The 17,992-nt window shown below is 56.7% G+C and overlaps 1 protein-coding gene and 1 pseudogene across 1 annotated transcript; one reads left to right on the forward strand and one right to left on the reverse strand.

The window, feature by feature from the left end:
• Positions 1–212: 212 nt before the first annotated feature.
• Positions 213–6,002, forward strand: LOC102935931 (lysozyme C). Its single transcript, XM_037888230.1, has 5 exons — positions 213–250; positions 4,089–4,231; positions 4,696–4,857; positions 5,459–5,537; positions 5,942–6,002. The coding sequence occupies exons 1-5, from the start codon at positions 213–215 to the stop codon at positions 6,000–6,002; spliced, it is 483 nt and encodes a 160-aa protein (XP_037744158.1).
• Positions 6,003–7,245: 1,243 nt separating this feature from the next.
• On the reverse strand, positions 7,246–16,004 carry LOC119564907 (annotated as a pseudogene).
• Positions 16,005–17,992: the final 1,988 nt, after the last annotated feature.

The raw sequence follows: 17,992 nt of genomic DNA on the forward strand, positions 1-17,992 counted from the left end.
GACAGGAGGAGAAACAGGGCAGGGGGAAGACTTACCCAAGGTCATACAGAGCCAGCTCCCAGCCCCCTCCTCTGATCCCGCTCATGTCTACACTAACGCAGAGGTGATGTTGCTCGGAGGTATGTCATCCCCTTGCAGAACAGGGAATTGAACAAAACCCAAACAGCTGACAACCAGGCAATGCAAACAGGTTGTAAAAGGAGGTGAGGAACATGTACTTTTCAGCCACTGTGGGGCTGGAAGACCTAAGGTATGCGTGTTAACGGGGCGTGCTGAAAGAGGGCAGAGTTAAGGTGACAGGGGCAGCCTTAACTGTGCATTTCCCAGCTTTCAGAGATTTGCATTATGCTTCACTCAGCTGTTCTGCCAGGGCACGACCCACCCCCAGTCAACCCTGACTCTGTGCTAACATCGGGGCTTTGCCATTGATTTTTCTGCCTTGTCGAACGCTGCTGACAGGAATTAGTGGTGTAGCCTGATCCCTTATGGCATTTGAGCAAATTATTCCTTACCCTTATGCTATTTATTACTACTACAGCTTCTTTCAGGCAGCTGATTCTCGTTGGTTGGTCACACACGACAGAAAGAGAGAGAGGGAGAGAGAGAGAGAGAGAGAGAGCGCAGCTTTTCTTAGGTTTCTCATTAAAATAACTAAACATACGGATACAAACAGCAAGAGAGCTCTTAGGCTCTGGCTATCGGCACAGTCACCGGCACCTATGATTTGTGGAAAACAAAGATCACAAGCCAGTTGACCTCGTTACAGGAAACTGGCCATACCCAAATTCCAGGGCATGTTTCCAGATCTTTTCTGCCCTTCCTTCACACACCCTGCCCTTGAATTCAGGATCATATTTTGAATATTTATATTCTCCCATTTGCCCTCCAGCAGATTCCAAGCTAATTAGAATGTCAAACTTGTCAGCATTGTACGCCATAGCATCCCTACAAAGCTATGACAAAATGCACAGGTCAACGGGATATCGTTGCACATGTCCCATCCAGCAATTCGCATCCCGAGCCAGCCCTGATGTAGCTGCGTTCTCCCTCCAACCTGGCCCCCTCTCCACAACTGTTCCCCATGGGCGGGGATCCCTCGGTGTTCGAGGATGATTGCTTTCAATAAAACAATAGTGGGTTATCGCTGGCGGATCTGCAGGTGGCTAGTAAGCCTGAGCCAGGATCCATGGATCTTGTCATGAAGGGGGCAGAAGTCTCCCAGTGGAAGGGGCGGATCTGGATCGTCAAGTCAGGAGGCATTGGGTTCTTTCCTCCTTTCCCCATTTATGATTGTCTCTGTTGGATCTTGAAATCCTGGGATCCTCCCCACAAGGTCCTTTTTCATTTTTATTGGTTGAGGGCTCGGGTCTCCCATGAGTTTGGGTCAATATCGCACTTCCTCCGGTTGGCTTTGAGGGGGTCTTTGAAGCGTTCTTTTTGTCCATCCTTCATCTGCCGGCCGCGGCTCAGTTGGGAGAATGTGACTGGCTTCAGGAGTCAGTCTCCTGGCCTTTGAAGAACACACCCAGCCCTAAGGTGTTGGCGGGGGAGGATCAGAGCGTCAAGGATGGAGGTTTTGGCTCGGTTGGTACGTCGATCACCCTGCTTGATTCGGCAGGTCCTGCGGAAGCACCATTGACGGTAGCGTTCAAGAACCTTCAGGTGTCTGTGTAACGCCAACAGACCCCGCTCGTCGGCAGGCGGGATCGAACCGGGGACCTCCGGGGCTTAGTGTATGAGCCTCTACTGCATGAGCTAAAAGTCAACCGGCCGTTAGCGAAGGTCGTAGAGCAGACTCATTCCACTCTCTCTTTAAACGGGACAGAACACCACCCCCAGCAGGTGTGCGGGCTACATCTACTCTACGTGACCCAGCCTCGGGCAACGGACCAGATTGCAGGGAGACCAGCGGCGTGGCAGGCAAGGAGCCTGGGGTGAGTCTTGAGGTCACAAGCTTCAAAGGCGCATTTTCTCGCGTGTCCAAAAGCTGCAGAGGCACCTTGACAGACGGGCGGAGGGCGGAGTTTGCGGCGGGGCCAGCAGAGGGGTCACAGCTGGTTCCCATTGTGAAATGTCCAGAGATGTCTGAGAGAAGGGGTCTTTCCACTGGGCCGGACCTGTCTCTGCCACATGGCAGCCGGTCAGAACTTGTGATGTTTCTGTGTCATCCAGGGTGCATTTGCTGGTCAGCCGCGAACGCTCCTGTCAGAAATATAAAGGGAAGGGGTTCAGAAACTCTGATACAGTATAAAATCCTCTTTCCTGTAAAGGATTAAGACGCTCGGGTAACCTGGCTGGTACCTGACCAAGAAATGACCAATGGGGGGACAAGATACTTTCAAATCTGGCGGCGGGGAGGGGGAAAGGCTTTGTCTGTCTGTGTGATGCCTCTGCCCGGGGACCGATCAAGGAAACAAGCAATTCAGCTCCTATAGAGTTAGTAAGTAATCTAGCTCGACAGTGCGTTAGGTTTTCTTTTGTTTTTGGCTTGTGAAATTCACTGTGCTGGAGGGAATGTGTAGTCCTGCTTTTGTGTCTTTTTGTAACTGAAGGTTTTGCCTAGAGGGATTCTCTGTTTTGAATCTGATTACCCTGTAAGGTATCTACCATCCTGATTTTACAGAGGGGATTCTTTTACCTTTTCTTTAAATAAAATTCTTCTTTTAAGAACCTGATTGATTTTTCATTGTTCTTAAGATCCAAGGGTTTGGGTCTGTGTTCACCTGTACCCATTGGTGAGGATATTATTATCAAGCCTTCCCCAGGAAAGGGGGTGTAGGGCTTGGGGGAATATTTTGGGGGACTAGGACTCCGAGTGGTCCTTTCCCTGTTCTTTGTCGAAATCACTTGTGGTAGCAGTGTACTGTTCAAGGACAAGGCGGAATTTGCGCCTTGGGAAAGTTTTAACCTAAGCTGGTAAGAATAAGCTTAGGGGGTCTCTCATGTGGTACCCTAGAGTTCAGAGTGGGGAGGGAACCCCGACACCTCCAAATTCACCAGTTGCAGCCATGCAGATGCTGGTGGAAGGTGAAAGCACCTCCCCAAGTGGCGGCCGCTTAGTCAGTGGAAGCAGCCGGCCGTCAACCTAGCCGCGGCTGCACTATGTCGTTAAGGGGGCAGTGGATTTTTTCATACCGCTCACCCAGGTAGTTGTATCCACCTACATTTTAAGTGTAGACAAGGCCTCAGTCCAAAATGCCTTTATCTTGGGTGGAGCCTTGCACTTAATTTATCCTTAAGTTAACTGCAGGGCGAACTCCCGGCTCTCCATCTCAGTGGGGGCTGCGATGCACCCAGGCATGACGCCCTCTCAGTTTAACAGCACCTGGCAGCAGATGGCATCCGGTTTCAGGGTGGAGAGGAGGCTGTAACTCAGGAACCCCTGGGTCTAATGACCCCAAATTTGGTTCGCCAGTGCTGTCCCGCGTCGCCTTGAGCCACACCAAATTTCAAGGAAGCCGAGTAACCATTTGGCTTTGAGTGTGCGTGGAAACCCGCTCGCCCTTTTCCGGCATAGGTGCAGCCACCGTGTTAAAAAAACATGGGCCGTTTTCTTACATCCTGTTCTTGGTTTGGTCTCCCCCAAAGATTTTGTGGGTGCCACTCACTCCGCTGGCTAAAACTCAGCACACCGAGGTCATTTTGATCTGCAGCATGTCAGTCATTTGCTTTCTCTCGCTCTGGGCAAAACACGTGCTTAGAAACCTTTTGAAAAATGGCTCTTCTGGGGCAGGCGATATCTCCGGCACCCGAGGCTCAAACGCTCCCAAATCAGGGTCACTAACCCGCCTCCATACCCTGCTGAGGGCCCCCACATTTCAAAGGGCTCCGCCGAAGCGGGTGGATTTCGGAGGCCTTCAAAACAGGCGGCCTTTGACCAGGAGTCCCTGATGCAACCTGAATTACTGTGCAGGAGGCGGCTGCTGGGAACAGACAAGTCTGGGCGGCTGCCCCTGGCGCTGTTCCCAGAAGGATGTGCTTGGGGTGGCTGGGCTCCCTGCCCCGGAGCCGGGATGAAAGGGGGGCCCCGCAGCAGCTGCTCTGACCCCCAGCCGGACGCAGCCTCAGCCACCATGAAGCTGCTGCAGCTCCTCGGGCTCCCGCTTCTCCTGGTCCTGCTGGCCGCGGCGCCCCCCCGGCTGCCGGGGCCTCGTCGTTCCCCGGTGCCAGCTGGTGCGGATCCTCCGGCAGCACGGGCTGGAGGGCTTCGGCAGGAGATCGGGGGCTGATTGTGAGTAGCTGCCCCCAGCCACCCACCACTGCCGGGGCCGGCTCCCCGAAGGGCTCCTCCGCCCAACTCCTTGCAAAGAATTAAAGGCCTGACTCTCGCTTCCAGCCAGCTGTTTGGGGGGTGCAGTCCCCCAGCCCCGGGGCCCCCTCTGCTATACGGGAGATGGAGGCCACCCCGTGTGGCTCAGTGGCCAGGGCTTTCTTCCCCCCCCCATGCATTCAAAATCCCTTCTCTGCAGCAGGCACGGGAGGGGCGAAGGACCCTAGATTTTCTATGTGCCAGCCGCTAAGCACAAGGCTGCCCCCAGCGACCATGCGCCCAGCCCAATCTAGAACTGGGGAGGCGGATTGAGGGGCAGGGGGTCCAGGGGACTTAGGCACCTCCAGGGTGCGGCGGGTTGTGGATCCAGCCTCCAGGAAGCCGGCCAGGAAGGGCCCCCCCATCCTACCTCTCCCCGCACGCAGGGGTCTGCCTGGCAAGGCCCAAGAGTTGTTACAACACCCAGGCCGTCGACCGCAACAAGGACGGCAGATCGGACTGTGGGATCTTCCAGATCAACAGCAAGTACTGGTGCTACGACGGGCGAACGCCGGGGGCCAGCAACGGGTGCCACATGCCCTGCAGCAGTAAGAGGGGCAGGGAAGGGGGGCAGGGACCCACCCGACACGGCCCTGCCACCCCCTCAACCCCTCGCTCTCCATCCATCCAGACGTCCACCTGTCCATCCCTCCACCTGTCCGTCCCTCAGGCCGCTCCACCCATCCGTCCACCCGTCCACCCATCACACACCTCTCTCCATCCACCTCTCCCTCCATCTGGCCATCCACCTATCGTCCATCCGTCCATCCGCTCACGTCCCTCTACTTCTACCGCTCCTCATAGAAGAATAGAGTTGGAAGGGACCTCAGGAGGTCACCTAGTCCAACCCCCTGCTGAAAGCAGGACCAACCCCAACTAAATCATCCCAGCCAGGGCTTTGTCAAGCCAGGCCTTAAAAACCTCTAAGGATGGAGATTCCACCGCCTCCCTAGGGAGCCCGTTCCAGGGCTTCACCACCCTCCTCGTGATATAGTGTTTCCTAATATCCACCCATCATCAAACCCATCCCTACACCCGTCCTGTTCCTCCAGCCATCCACTCGCCCCCACACATCTCTCTCCCCGTCCCTGGGTCCCCACAGCCTCCTCTGGTCCCGCAGCTCACCCCACTCCTCTCTTTGCCCCACAGAGCTCTTGGATAACAACATCGCGGACGACATCAGTTGTGCTAAGCTCAACGCAAGGAAAGCGCGCGGCCTCATGCCCTGGTGAGACTCGTTGGTGCCAGGGCGGGATGGCGAATGGCCTGGGTGGGTCCCAGGAGGGAAGCAGCAAGTGGGGAGAGCCAGGCGTAGACACCAGGAGTCCTGGCTCCCAGCCCCCCTGCTCTAACCACTAGACCCCACTCCCCTCCCAGAGGGGGGAGAGAACCCAGGAGTCCTGGCTCCCAGCCCCCCTGTTCTAACCACTAGACCCCACTCCCCTCCCAGAGCCAGGGAGAGAACCCAGGAGTCCTGGCTCCCAGCCCCCCTGCTCTAACCAGCAGACCCCACTCCCCTCCCAGGCCCCCCGACACTGGTACCAGACCATAGAGTCTCATGCCCAGCTGGCCAAGGGCAGGGCCAGGTCACCGGCCCGCTGGCCGCTTCTCCCCCCTGCTCTTCTTGGGCAGGGTCGCGTGGAAGAAACGCTGCAGGGGAAAGGATTTGAAGCCAAACGTCAGGGGATGCTAGAGCCCAGAGCCAGCCGCACCGACAGCTGCAGGGGAGCATGGGATGGAGGGATAGACAGCGGGGTGCAGATGGGGATAAAGGGGTGTGTGGAGATGGATAGATATTGGGGTGCATATGAGGATGGAGGGATAGCTAAGTACAGGGATTAATGGCAGATTGCGGGCTCAGGGGCCAGAGGGGCAGGGCAGGGGGCCAGGGAGCTGGCAAAGGGGCGGGACATGTCAGGGGGGCTGGCAGACCACAGCCAGCGAGGCCTGCGTGGGGACGGACGGACATTGGCTCAAGGGGGCTGAACAGCAAAGGCCTGGTGGTGGTCTCAGGCCCCACTGCAGAAGCTGCCCTAGAGGCCTGGTTGACTCCAGCCCTGTCTTGGGCTCACAGGGGCTGCACCCCTCAAAACGCCCAGATGTGGGGGGCTGAGACCCCTCCCCCATCCCCAATAAACACTGCGCCAAGAGGTTGACAGGGGCACCATGTCTGGGGGAAGGGGCATTTGAATCATTGTGTCAGGGCTGGGAGCCAGGACTCCTGGGTTCTCTCCGCACCTCTTGGCCGGGAGCGGGGTCTATATTCCCTGCCAGTCACACTGCAGATCATCTAACAGAGGAGGCTGATAATAACTAGAGCTGCCCGGACCGTACCAGCCGGGGATGGCCACAGTTTCCTGGCACCGGCCTGTGCTCCGTGGGCCTGGGGGAACTGGCCCCGAAACCAGGGTTAAAGGGCACATTTTGAGAAAGTGCCCGGGAACCTTTCACACCCCTAGAGGGGAGCACTCCCTGCTCAGGCCCTGCCAAAGATTCGAAAGGGTCTGGGCCGTGCCCCGGCCTTTATCCGCTCTCCTGGGAGTTGTCTTGTAAGGTCTCGTATGTAACCTGGCGCTGCATGGGGCATGTCCGGGTTGGGTTCAGTGAATCCTAGATGTGGGCTGGAAACAAGGTCTCACACGGGGTTGGGGAGGCCGAGCGGAAACCCAGCCTGCCCTGGACACTGGAGTGTGGATTTACTCGGCCGGTCGGCTGGATGCCCGGCGGAGGAGAAAGAAACGTACGTTTACAGCCCTTGAGTGAAATGGGGAGCAGGCCGGGGGGACATTGTCCAGCCCCCAGGAATCCTTCCTGGTTCTGGAGGCAGAGGCAATGGACTTTGGGGGATACGTGGGAGGCAAAACGACCCTGTAGGTGTCTCCTCAGTGATCTGGATGTAGGGGCCAGCACCCTGTGGGGCTGTTGGGTCCCCTCACCTAGAGGGCTGGAGACGCGGGGAACTTGGTATAAGACAGGGAACTGCTTGGGCAAAGATAGAGAAAGACGGTGGGAAAGACATGGCTCCAACAACACTGCCTACAGTCGGCAAAGAAAGACAAAGAGGGACCGACATGGCTCCCGCACCACCACCTTTGACAATCAGTAAAGCAAGACAGGGTGGGACAGTGACCTGACCGAGGTGTGGGAGTCACGGTAGTGGGAGTCACGCGGCGGTTAAATAGTTTAATCACCCAGGGGCCTCTACTGGGTTTTCCTCCAGACGCACACACGTCCACTAATAGCCCGCGGCACCGCAGCCAGCCATGGCCGTGGGCAGGGCTCAGAAGGGCAGGAGCCCCTGGCTGTGCAGGGTGAGGTGGCCGCCCAGGCCGGAGGCCAGCTGGTCGTAGCCGTGCTCCGAAAGCACGAGTGGCAGCGTGCGGTAGATGAACTCCTCGTCGAAGAAGTACGTATAGAGCATGGCCATGGCCACGAGGGAGCCAGCAAGGAGCTGCAGCCAGACGTAGAGGGAGGCCAGCGTCCTGCGGGGAAAGAGTGATCAGAGAGACTGTGGAACTCCCCACCACTGGATCCCACGGAAGTCCCCATTCAGTGGGGCCCAAAGTGCCGCGGGATCCAAACCGGGACTGAACGTTGATGTGATGCTCCTGGGTTTTAAGGCCACAAGGGGCCATTTGGATCTCATTTGGATCTCACCACACAACCCTGGCCGGAGATCCCACCCCCACCCGCAGCTAGTTCTGCACCCAGCCTCGTGACGTGTGGTCAAGCTGCAGCGTCACTTTCAGACTGACACGCCCGGCGGGATGGAGACCTCGGGCCAGAATCCCAGCAGGTGCCAGTCTCTGGAGTCAGCGGCGTGACATCAAAGAGCCCCATCTGGGGATCTGGCCCCAGAACCGTGGAGGGTGTCAAAACCCTCCTGACCCAGGGCAGGAGCTGACCTCAAACCAATGGGGGCGAGATGGCATGGGCCCCGAGGGGCGGGTTATCCCAGCACCAGCTACTAGGAGGTGTTTTGCACCTCTGTTGGAGACAGGATACCGGGCTAGATGGGTTGATTCCTTTCAGCCAGATCTCTGTGGACTAGCTGATTAATGGCTGCCACTGGGGGAATGCCCTGGCATAAATCCAGCAAGGCATAAATACATTAAATAATTAATCAGCAATTAGGGAAATGACTGCACCAGTAATAAACATAACTGAGCCATGGCTGGGACCTGCCCCGAATAGACTGAAGAAAGAAAGAAAGAAAGAAAGAAAGAAAGAAAGAAAGAAAGAAAGAAAGAAAGAAAGAAAGTGATGCAGTCCGGCCACTGTACAGGGCATTAACTGATGGCAAGAGCCCAGGTGTCCTGACCCCCAGAGATGCAAACACTGCTCTCACCATAGCCAGTAGGCGATGCCACGTCTCTTCGCCACCAGACGAGTCTCCTGCAGAATAACCCCCAGCGGGAAGATTTATTAGCGTTTGTATTGCAGCAGGGCCTACACCTCCGCGGAGACACGGGCCACCCATTACACCCTGGGCGCTGCAGAGAAATTGACCCTGATCGATGCCCCATCATGCCAGGCGCTGCCCAGACCCCAACCAAGATCAGGGCCCCCCGTTGTGCTGGGCGCTGCCCAGATCCAGAGTGAGAGACAGTCCCTGCCCCGAAAAGCTCACAGTCTAAACAGACAAGACCAACAATGGAAGGCTTTTCTCTCCCCATTTACACAGATGAGGCCCATGTTCCCAGCCTGGCCCAGGATGATCCATGACATCACTGGGCACAGCTGAGAATTGGCCACTGGACCCAGTTCACGAACCACCAGGCTCCTGAATCCTCCCCCAGGCTGAGCCTGGGCTCTCCTCCCAGGGGAACGTGGTGCCTCATTGCGGGGCAGAATCTCTGCCAGCATCACAGCCTGGCTCTCGCTGCCGAGCCCGGCTCTCCGGCATTTTGGGGGCCCTGTTCCTTACCAGCTTGGCTTCCACTATCTCGCACAGCAACGACCCAGAGAGGTCCTCTCCCTGTTCCAGCTTCTGGCTGTGAAAAGCAAGAGGGAGACGTCGGAGGGCCATGGCGTCGGGTTCGCACTCGGATCTGGTCTTCAGAAGAGGTGAAAGGATTGGGCGCCGTTGGAAATGTATTCCTCAAAGGTCGGTGGGCAAAGACGAACATGGACGGCTAAGTGACATGGTCCCCAATCCACCTGACGGCTACGCTGCTGGGCTCCCATGTAGACACTTACTCCAACGGGGGGATGGGTTCTCCCATCTCTAGCTAAACCCACCTCCCCACGAGGCTTAGACTGGCTTAACTACATCTCTCAGAACAAGATCAGATCTTTTATTGGACCAACTTCTGTTTGGTCAATTTTTCCCACCCCTGAGCGACCCGGCTGGGGCATCCTCACTTTTAGTGGGAGCCCATCCCAAAGGTTGGAGTCACTCCTAGAAAAGACCCTGTTTATATGTCATGCTTGGGCCAAAGATGATTCCTTCACCATAACTGATCTGCAGGTGGCTTTCCTTTTAGGGTATCTCAGCTCCCCTGCTCAACCAGCCGAAGATCTCCAGGACTAAGTCCTTCTTCTAGAAAACCCCTCGGACAATGTGTCATTCCTAATAAGCTAAAAACCTCTCTCAGCGGGTCACTATCTCTTCCATCGCCATAGACGTTTGCGATAGCCAGGATCCCTCGTCAAGCACACTGGGGCCCTTACTGGACATCTGGCCGGGGTCAATGGGGTCAGGTGAAAATAGGACACATATTCCATCATTTGGCCACATGCTACATTTCAGCCACGTCATAGAATCATAGAATATCAGGGTTGGAAGGGACCTCAGGAGGTCATCTAGTCCAACCCCCTGCTCAAAGCAGGACCCCCAAGTGCCAGAGCCCAAAGCTAGAATTAGGGATGCAAAACACTTGGGTTCGTGCACAAAGGATCATGGGGAATTTGGGTTATTGGAGACCCTAACGCATATTTGAGGCCCCCTTGCACTGGGAGCTGCTTGGACCCCAACCGAGATCAAGGTCCTGTCATGCCAGGCGCTGCCCAGATACATAATGAGAGTGGCTGGTGTAGTAAGCCTATAGCAGAGTTGGGACCCAGACCCAGGTCCCCAGACTGGCTGCCCGGAGCCTTAACCACACGCCCAGCGGGACCACGGGCTGATCAGACTAGCTACAGCCTGACAATGACCCTGGGAATGGGGAGAATTTTTTTTCCTAAGGGTTCAGACATCAGGAGTCACAATTAAAGGTGAAAAGGTCGTGGGAACCGGCTATGTCCCTGTCCCATCCCCCACACTGGAGTCCAATTCCCACCAGCTGGGGGCCTGCCCCACTGACTCCAATGGAGCTCCGGCCCATTGACCCCAGCTGGGGTCTGTCCCCATGGAGTCCAACGGAGCTACAGCCCATTGACCCCAGCTGGGATCTGGCCGCATTGACTCCATGGAGCTACGGCCCATTGACCCCAGCTGGGATCTGGCCGCATTGACTCCATGGAGCTACAGCCCATTGACCCCAGCTGGGATCTGGCCCATTGTCTCCAATGGAGCTATGGCCCATTGACCCCAGCTGGGGATCTGGCCGCATTGACTCCATGGAGCTACGGCCCATTGACCCCAGCTGGGATCTGGCCGCATTGACTCCATGGAGCTACGGCCCATTGACCCCAGCTGGGATCTGGCCCATTGACTCCAATGGAGCTATGGCCCATTGACCCCAGCTGGGGTCTGTCCCCATTGAGTCCAACGGAGCTACAGCCCATTGACCCCAGCTGGGGGTCTGGCCCCATTAACTCCAATGGAGCTATGGGCCATTGACCCCAGCTGGGGATTGGCCCCATTGACTTCATGGAGCTATGGCCGAGTGACCCCAGCTGGGGATTGGCCCCATTGACTCCGTGGAACTATGGCCCATTGACCCCCGCTGGGGTCCGGCCCCCACCCTTTGACTTACAGCGCATTCTGCTGCTCCGAGTCCTCCAGCTCTTCTTTCAGTTGGTTTATTTTGCTCTGAAGGACCTTCAAATAAAAGTTCAGGAAGTAAGAACACAGAGTGCTGACTGTGTCTCCTGCCCCACACTACAGCAGCCCCATGGATGATCCCAGCCGGCGTCATTGTCACAGGCCCCCTGCAGTCAGAGGTCCCACCGCCCTTGTACACCACCCGCGGTACCGTGCATCAAGCTGGGCTGCTCCGGAGCGTCACCGTCTGTACGGCCATAAAATCCGGTACCTCCTGGATCTCCCGTTGCTCCTGAATCGTCTCCGTCAGCTCGGAGGTGTGGAGCTTCTCCTGAAAAAGACGCACAGGCGAATGTTTGGGGGTATCCTGTGGAACAATGCCAAACAAGCGGGCATCAGGGGAGAGGCAAAGGAATGATATGCCATGGAGACTACCTCATGGAGGAGCAATAACTCATGGAGAACAATATCCTGTGGAGGAACAATACCCCATGGAGAGCAATACCCTATGGAGGAACAGCACCCCATAAAGGACAATACCCCACGGAGGAACGATACCCCATTGAGAACAATACGCTGTGGAGGAACAATACCCCGTGGAGAACAATGATCCATGGAGGAACAATACCCGCATGCAGGAACAATATCCCATGGAGGAACGATACCCCATGGAGAACTCCACTTGCTCCAACACTCTTCAACGTCTATGTCTATGTATGTGCCTGAAATGATCTGACATGCGCAACGGAGGCCTGTAGCGTTCAGGACCTTGAAGGAACCCTTACATCTGACCTTCAGCTCATGGAGGGGCACTTCCAAACGTGTGGCCAAAATCAAATCCAAGCACACCGGGAGTCTCTACTTTCCACCGTGAGAACAGAACCACATGAAACTCTCCGACGCTCAAGTTTTGGGGTGAAACGGGGCATTATGACTCAACGCCGACCTGGTGTGGGGTCATTTTTGATCGCGTGCTCTCACCTTCCATGGCCACCTCAAGAAAGTAGCCTCCAAAGCGAAGACTCGCACCAACATTATCCGAAAGGTAGAAGGAACAACGTCTGGATCAACGGCCCCGGTGCTACGCACCTCAGCTTTGACCCCGGTGTACGCAGCTGGAGTGATGTGGATCTTACCCAATTTATGGATGAACAGCTGAATCAGACCATGCCAATTATCACGGGAACTTTAAAATCAATGCTTCTACTGTGGCTTTCTGTATTAGCAACAAAATAACACACCAAAGACTACCCAGAACTTCCCATCTGGTAGGTTATGGACAACATAAACCAGCCACGCCTGAAATGGCAAAAGCTACACATGAGCATCTCTCGATCCAGCTAGGGAATGGCAAAACGTCTGGACCTCATCCCCCCGTTTCAAACAAACATGTTATCATTGACCCGACAAGCCATCCTCCCGGTTTCGACCCTCCACACAGATTTTGGGCCACCGTGTCCAAATAAACCATGGAAGACATGGCTACTTGATGCGCAAGTGGAAAAACCAAAGGCGCATCTTCCCGTGACTGTGGCCAGAAGATCCAAAGCATTAGACACCTCGTAACGCGGTGCCTCAAATACGGATTCAACGGTGGAACAGCTGACACACCGCAGGGTCACAGAGGAGGCCTTGAAACTGCTTATGGGCTACAACTTCATCGGGAGAACATTGCGCTGCAGATACCATAAGCGAGAGAGATGGAGGATGATAAGAGACCCTGATGGAGATAACAGCCCCGTTGTGCCAGGCATTGCACAGACATGGAGCGAGGGGGCAATCCAAACAGACAGAGGTGGGAGGGGAAACTGAGGCAGAACGATGGCAGCCAGGAACAGAACCCAGTGTCCTACATTCCAGCCCAGCACCCTATCCACTGTGCTGCAATGCCCCTGCTGATGACACTCCCTGTGACAATCTGTACTCTTATGTTCACCATGTTTACAAGACTATGATAAATTTTATACTATGTACACCTTGTGAGATATCATTTGAAAATACATAATCTGCTGAACATTATTGTCCTGGTAAAATATGTGTGGCAACATTGTAGGTAAAGTTATAAAATCCAACTGTATAAGACATGTTCCAATTCTGGGGAAACAGCTTCAAACCCGTTCCTCAGAGACAAAAGGCAAACTGACGCCTCAGCCAGCAGTCAACAAAATTGAACGGATGATCACCTGGTTAAAGCAGCCATTCTTTGGCAGAAAGCAGTGTGTAAGCGAGAAATTTACATCTCGGCCCGTTTACCTTGGCCAGCTCCTTCCCCTGGGCGTCTCTTGCCTCCTTGACTCGCTGCAGATCCATCTAGTGACAGGGAGAGCGCTTTAAGAGAGGCAGGGCCGGGGGGGAGGGAGGCTGGGGGGGTCACCAGAACCATTTGGGGGTCACACACGTTCTCGCCTCACCCTGCCCCAATTAATTACGCAGAACATGGGCGTCTCCTGCTGGCTCAGCCCCACCTCTCGGTGCAATGAAACCTCCCCGCCCAAACCCACACCTGGGGCCCCGCGCCTGGCAAACACCCATCCCTGTGGGGAACGTCTTTCCTGCCGCGGGAGCAATCTCAGGGCAGTGACTCTGGGTGGCGGGGGGTCCGGCCTTCTGGTCAGTAACAGCCAGCAGCGTGGGGTTTGTGCATGGAAGCGGGGAGCTCTGGGGTGCATTGAACACCAGCCTGGATAGAGAGGGCCAGGCAGGGTTGACGTGGTGTGTAACAGGTGTGCCTAGAGGAGCCCGACCCAGATCACGGCCCCATCTTGCCGGGCGCTGCCCAGACCCCGACTGAGATCAGGGCCCCCTCGTGCCAGGCGCTGCCCAGACCCCAACTGAGATCATGGCCCCCTCGTGCCAGGCGCTGCCCGGACTCTGACCGAGATCAGGGCCCTGTCGTGCTGGGCGCTGCCCAGACACACCGTGAATGAAATTCCCTGTGCCAAAGAACGTGCCCGGGGTGGGAGGGGAAACCAAGGCACCGAGAGGAGCAGTAAGTTGCCCCAAGCCGCACAGCAGGGCTGGGGAAGAGCTGAGAACAGAACCCAGGTCTCCGGCGTCCCTGTCTGGAGCTCCCATGCTGAGAGGTCGCTTTGCGTGGCCCCGGGGGAGTGGAGAGGCTGGGGGCCACCCACCTTTAACTGCTTCATGGCTTGCTGCACCTCCATGAGCTGCTGGTGGCTTCGGAAGCTCCCCTTGGTCAGGGTGAGATTCTGCAGGTGAAAACAGGCGGGGCTGTGAGAGCGAACGGGCCCACGGCCCCCGCCTCAGCTGGGTGCCCCAGCTTTCCCCTCCACGCCCGCCGTGGCCCTACCTCCGTCGTCAGCTCCTGGATGGTGCCCCGCATCTCCTGCTTCTCCTCCTCCTGTGGGGACAGACTAAGGTCGCCACCTTTCTAATTGCTGGCAACCGGACCCCCGAGGTCCCGCCCCCTGCCGTGCCTCTTTCCCCAAAGCCCCGCCTCCACTCCGCCCCTTCCCCTGAGGCTCCACCCCTGCTCTGCCTCTTCCCCTGAGGCCAAGCCCCTTCTCCGCCTTCTCCCCCGCCCATGGTAACCAGACTTTTATACCGGACTTTCCAGTTGAAAACCGGGCAACGAGCAACCCTAAACGGTACCCAGACACAGAAGCCAAAAACTGGATTGTCCAGGTAAAACCCAGATGGGTAGCAACCTTAGGACAGACAGAGTGGTCAGACACTTCTCAGAAACCCAGTTTGCCATCATAGAATGAGCTGGACCAGGCCTACCAGCAGCTGTGTCACAGAGGGGGAAACTGAGGCACAGAGCAACTTGCCTACAGTCACACAGCGTCTGGGATAGAGCAGGGGGACCAAAAATGGCTCTGCTCAGCTCCAGTCTATCTCCCAACCGTCACGCCATCTGGAAAGTTCGGCTTGGCTGAAGCTGGTGGGAGCAGTGGGATCCCAACAAGCAGTTCAGATGGGAGGCTGGCACGCTGCGCTAGATAGGGTGGAGACAGGCCCTGGGGGGAGCAGGGTAAAGGAAGCCAGCCAGGGTAGGAACTTCGAATTGGCCTCCCCTTCTCCTTACCAAACTCTCCCGCTGGCGTTTCAGGAGCTTTAATTCCTGCTGGACGTGCAGCAGGCTGGATTTGGTGGCGTCCAGCTCCTCCCAAGCCCCGTCCGTCTCCTCCACAGCCACCGTGGCTCTCCGCAGCCTGAGGACCCCGAAAGAAGGAGAAAGGATTTCAGGCGTGAACTGGGCTTGATCCAGAGATCCCCAGGCCCGACGGGATATTCTAACTCCGCCTCCTGTATCATACAGGCCAGAGAATTTCTAGATGGGAGAAACAAATCCCATCCTGATTGAAACATTGCCCGCGATGGAGGATCCACCACGACCCTGGGTCAGTCGTCCCACTGGTTAATTACCCATCCCAATCATGCTGAACCAGCCACCCGTCCCCCGCGTTAATTACTGCGCCCCCCCCAACCTTCCTGCTGCCTACAAAACTTCAGCGGCGGCGAGCCGATCTGTTCTCCCGGGTCATCGGCCAAGACGTGCCGAGCCAGCGCCTCACCCTGGCTCCCGCCCGGCGCTGCAAGCCCCTCACCTGCCCACCTCCTCCTGCGCCTCGGCTCGCTCCTGCTGCAGCTGGGCGTAGTCGGCCTCCAGCTGCATCAAGGCTTCCACCAGCTCCTTGTTCTCCCCCCTCTGCCGCTCCAGCGCCAGTTTCAGGTCGTCCGGGTCCATGGTGCCCTGGTGGTGACAAATAACAACGGGGGGGGGGGGGCGCTAAGGCGGGTGAGCGCGGGGCCGACGGAGCGTGGGGCAGAGGGATCCCAGAAGAAGCCAGGAGAACAAAAGGAAACACCCGGTTACACGTAAAATAACATCATAACACACTTCCTAGAGCTAAGACTTCCCGGTCCCGTAGCATTTCGCGCGCCCGAAAGGCCTTTCCCCCCCATTGATTTACAACCTCCTGACCCCTCCATTCGTGAGACCCGCGCCCCAGCACGCTCGTCTCCTGGGGGAAGGGGAGCGGGTCCAGGCCCGGGCCGCCACAGCTATTGGCCTGCACTCGGGAACGGGAGCCCCGCACCCTGCTGGGGTTTGAATGCCAGACGAGGACATGTTTCCACTCCATAAATCCGGGGTGCGCCCCCCCATGACATGCTGCAGCTCCAGGCTGGGAAAGAGTTCAGAGAAGGGCGACCAAGGGCTTGGAACGGCGGTCGTATGAGGAGAGAGTGAACAGACTGGAAAGACGACTACGCGGGGAATGGGCTACAGGGCTATAAAATCGTGACTGGTGCGGCGAAAGGGAACAGGGAAGCATTATTTACCCCTTCGCATCACGCAAGCAGCGGGGGGGTAGGGGGGTCGCCCACTGAAATGAATAGGTGGCAGGTTTAAACCAAACAGAAGGACGTCCTTTGTTCACGCAGCGTCCGGCTAATCAGCGGAACTCCCAGCGACAGGAATGTCGGAGGGCCGAAGGCTTAACTGGGTTTAGAGCAGAACTGGGTACATTCCTGGAGGGCAGGTCCAGGAATGGCTATTAGATGGTCAAGGAAACAACCCCCATTCTCGGGGGTGGGGGGGGGCTAAATCTCTGATGGCCAGGGGGTGGAAGATAGGGGGGGATCTCTCCAGAATTGCCCCGTTCTGTGCACTCCCCCTGAAACTCTGGTAAGAGCCGCTGTCAGAGCCTGGACACTGGGCAAGATGGCCCATTGCTCTGCCCTACTACGGCCGCTCTTCTGACACTGAAAACACACTCACCTTCCCAGGCGGGTCGCAGTCCTCCAGCAGCCTCTGGGCCTCCCGGGTGGCTCCCCATCTCAGGGCTCTATGAGGTCACTGCCGCGTCTCCCCAGGAGCTGGCCAGGGCTCTATGAGGTCACTGCCTGGGAATTTTCTGTCATGTCTGCCTCAGTTTCCCTCTGTAACTTTGCATGGCTACCGGGTGGGGGAAACGGGGTTCAAACGCTGCTCCCGGGGCAGAGCAGGGGCAGGCTGCATCACTGAATGGTCTGGGGAGGATTGAACGGGTCATTAAAGACCTGGCTGAAATGGGGCCGTATCAGCCAAGGGGACCGCAAAGACAACGGGAGGCCCAAGGAGCGGGCAACTGACCCCAATCCGTGGGGATCTCTGGCAGGTGGGCCGCATTAGCCCAGCAGGGGTCGGACAACGGTCTGGGATGTATCGGCTAGCTGGGGCAAGAGCCAGTCTTTGGCGGGACTCAGGAACTCACCTGGACCAGACGACCAAGGGACAGAGAGAGAGAGAAGAAGCCAAGATGTTTTCTTTCTGCAGCACGGCTCAAGGGAGACCGGCCTGTGCTTTTAAACTTGCTTCCTCTCTGCTAAGAGAGAGAGATGGTGCGTGCCGGGGGCATCCCTGTTTGGACAAGGTGGCCGGGCACCCCTGCAAATCCCGGTGGAGTATATTGGGCCCTGAGGAGGGGACAGTTCTCGGCCCATGATTGTGCCCCCGAAATCAATAATCAGCAGGCTTTAAAACAAACAAGCACTTTTCCCCAAAACACACAGTTAACCTGTGGAACTCACTGCCAGGGGAATGTCGTGAGGGCCGAAAGTGTAACTAGGGTCAGAACAGAATTGGGTGAGTTCCTGGAGGCTAGGTCCAGCAATGACCATTAGCCAAGATGGTCAGGGAAGCAATCCCATGCTCAGGGTGACCCTAAACCTCTGACGGCCACAAGCCAGGAGTGGAAGATGGGGGGAATCTCTCCAAAATTGCCCTGTTCTGTGCATTGCCCCTGATG

This window comes from Chelonia mydas, chromosome 23, assembly GCF_015237465.2.
Source record: "Chelonia mydas isolate rCheMyd1 chromosome 23, rCheMyd1.pri.v2, whole genome shotgun sequence".
Taxonomy (NCBI): domain Eukaryota; kingdom Metazoa; phylum Chordata; order Testudines; family Cheloniidae; genus Chelonia; species Chelonia mydas.

What these genes read in the sequence shown, in the direction of transcription:
- LOC102935931 (XM_037888230.1), top strand. Translation starts at nt 213, where the DNA reads ATGTACTTTTCAGCCACTGTGGGGCTGGAAGACCTAAG. An exon ending in GTGGGGCTGGAAGACCTAAG is followed by an intron (nt 251 to 4,088) that starts GTATGCGTGTTA and finishes AAGCTGCTGCAG; the next exon opens with CTCCTCGGGCTCCCGCTTCT. An exon ending in GTGCCACATGCCCTGCAGCA is followed by an intron (nt 4,858 to 5,458) that starts GTAAGAGGGGCA and finishes TTTGCCCCACAG; the next exon opens with AGCTCTTGGATAACAACATC.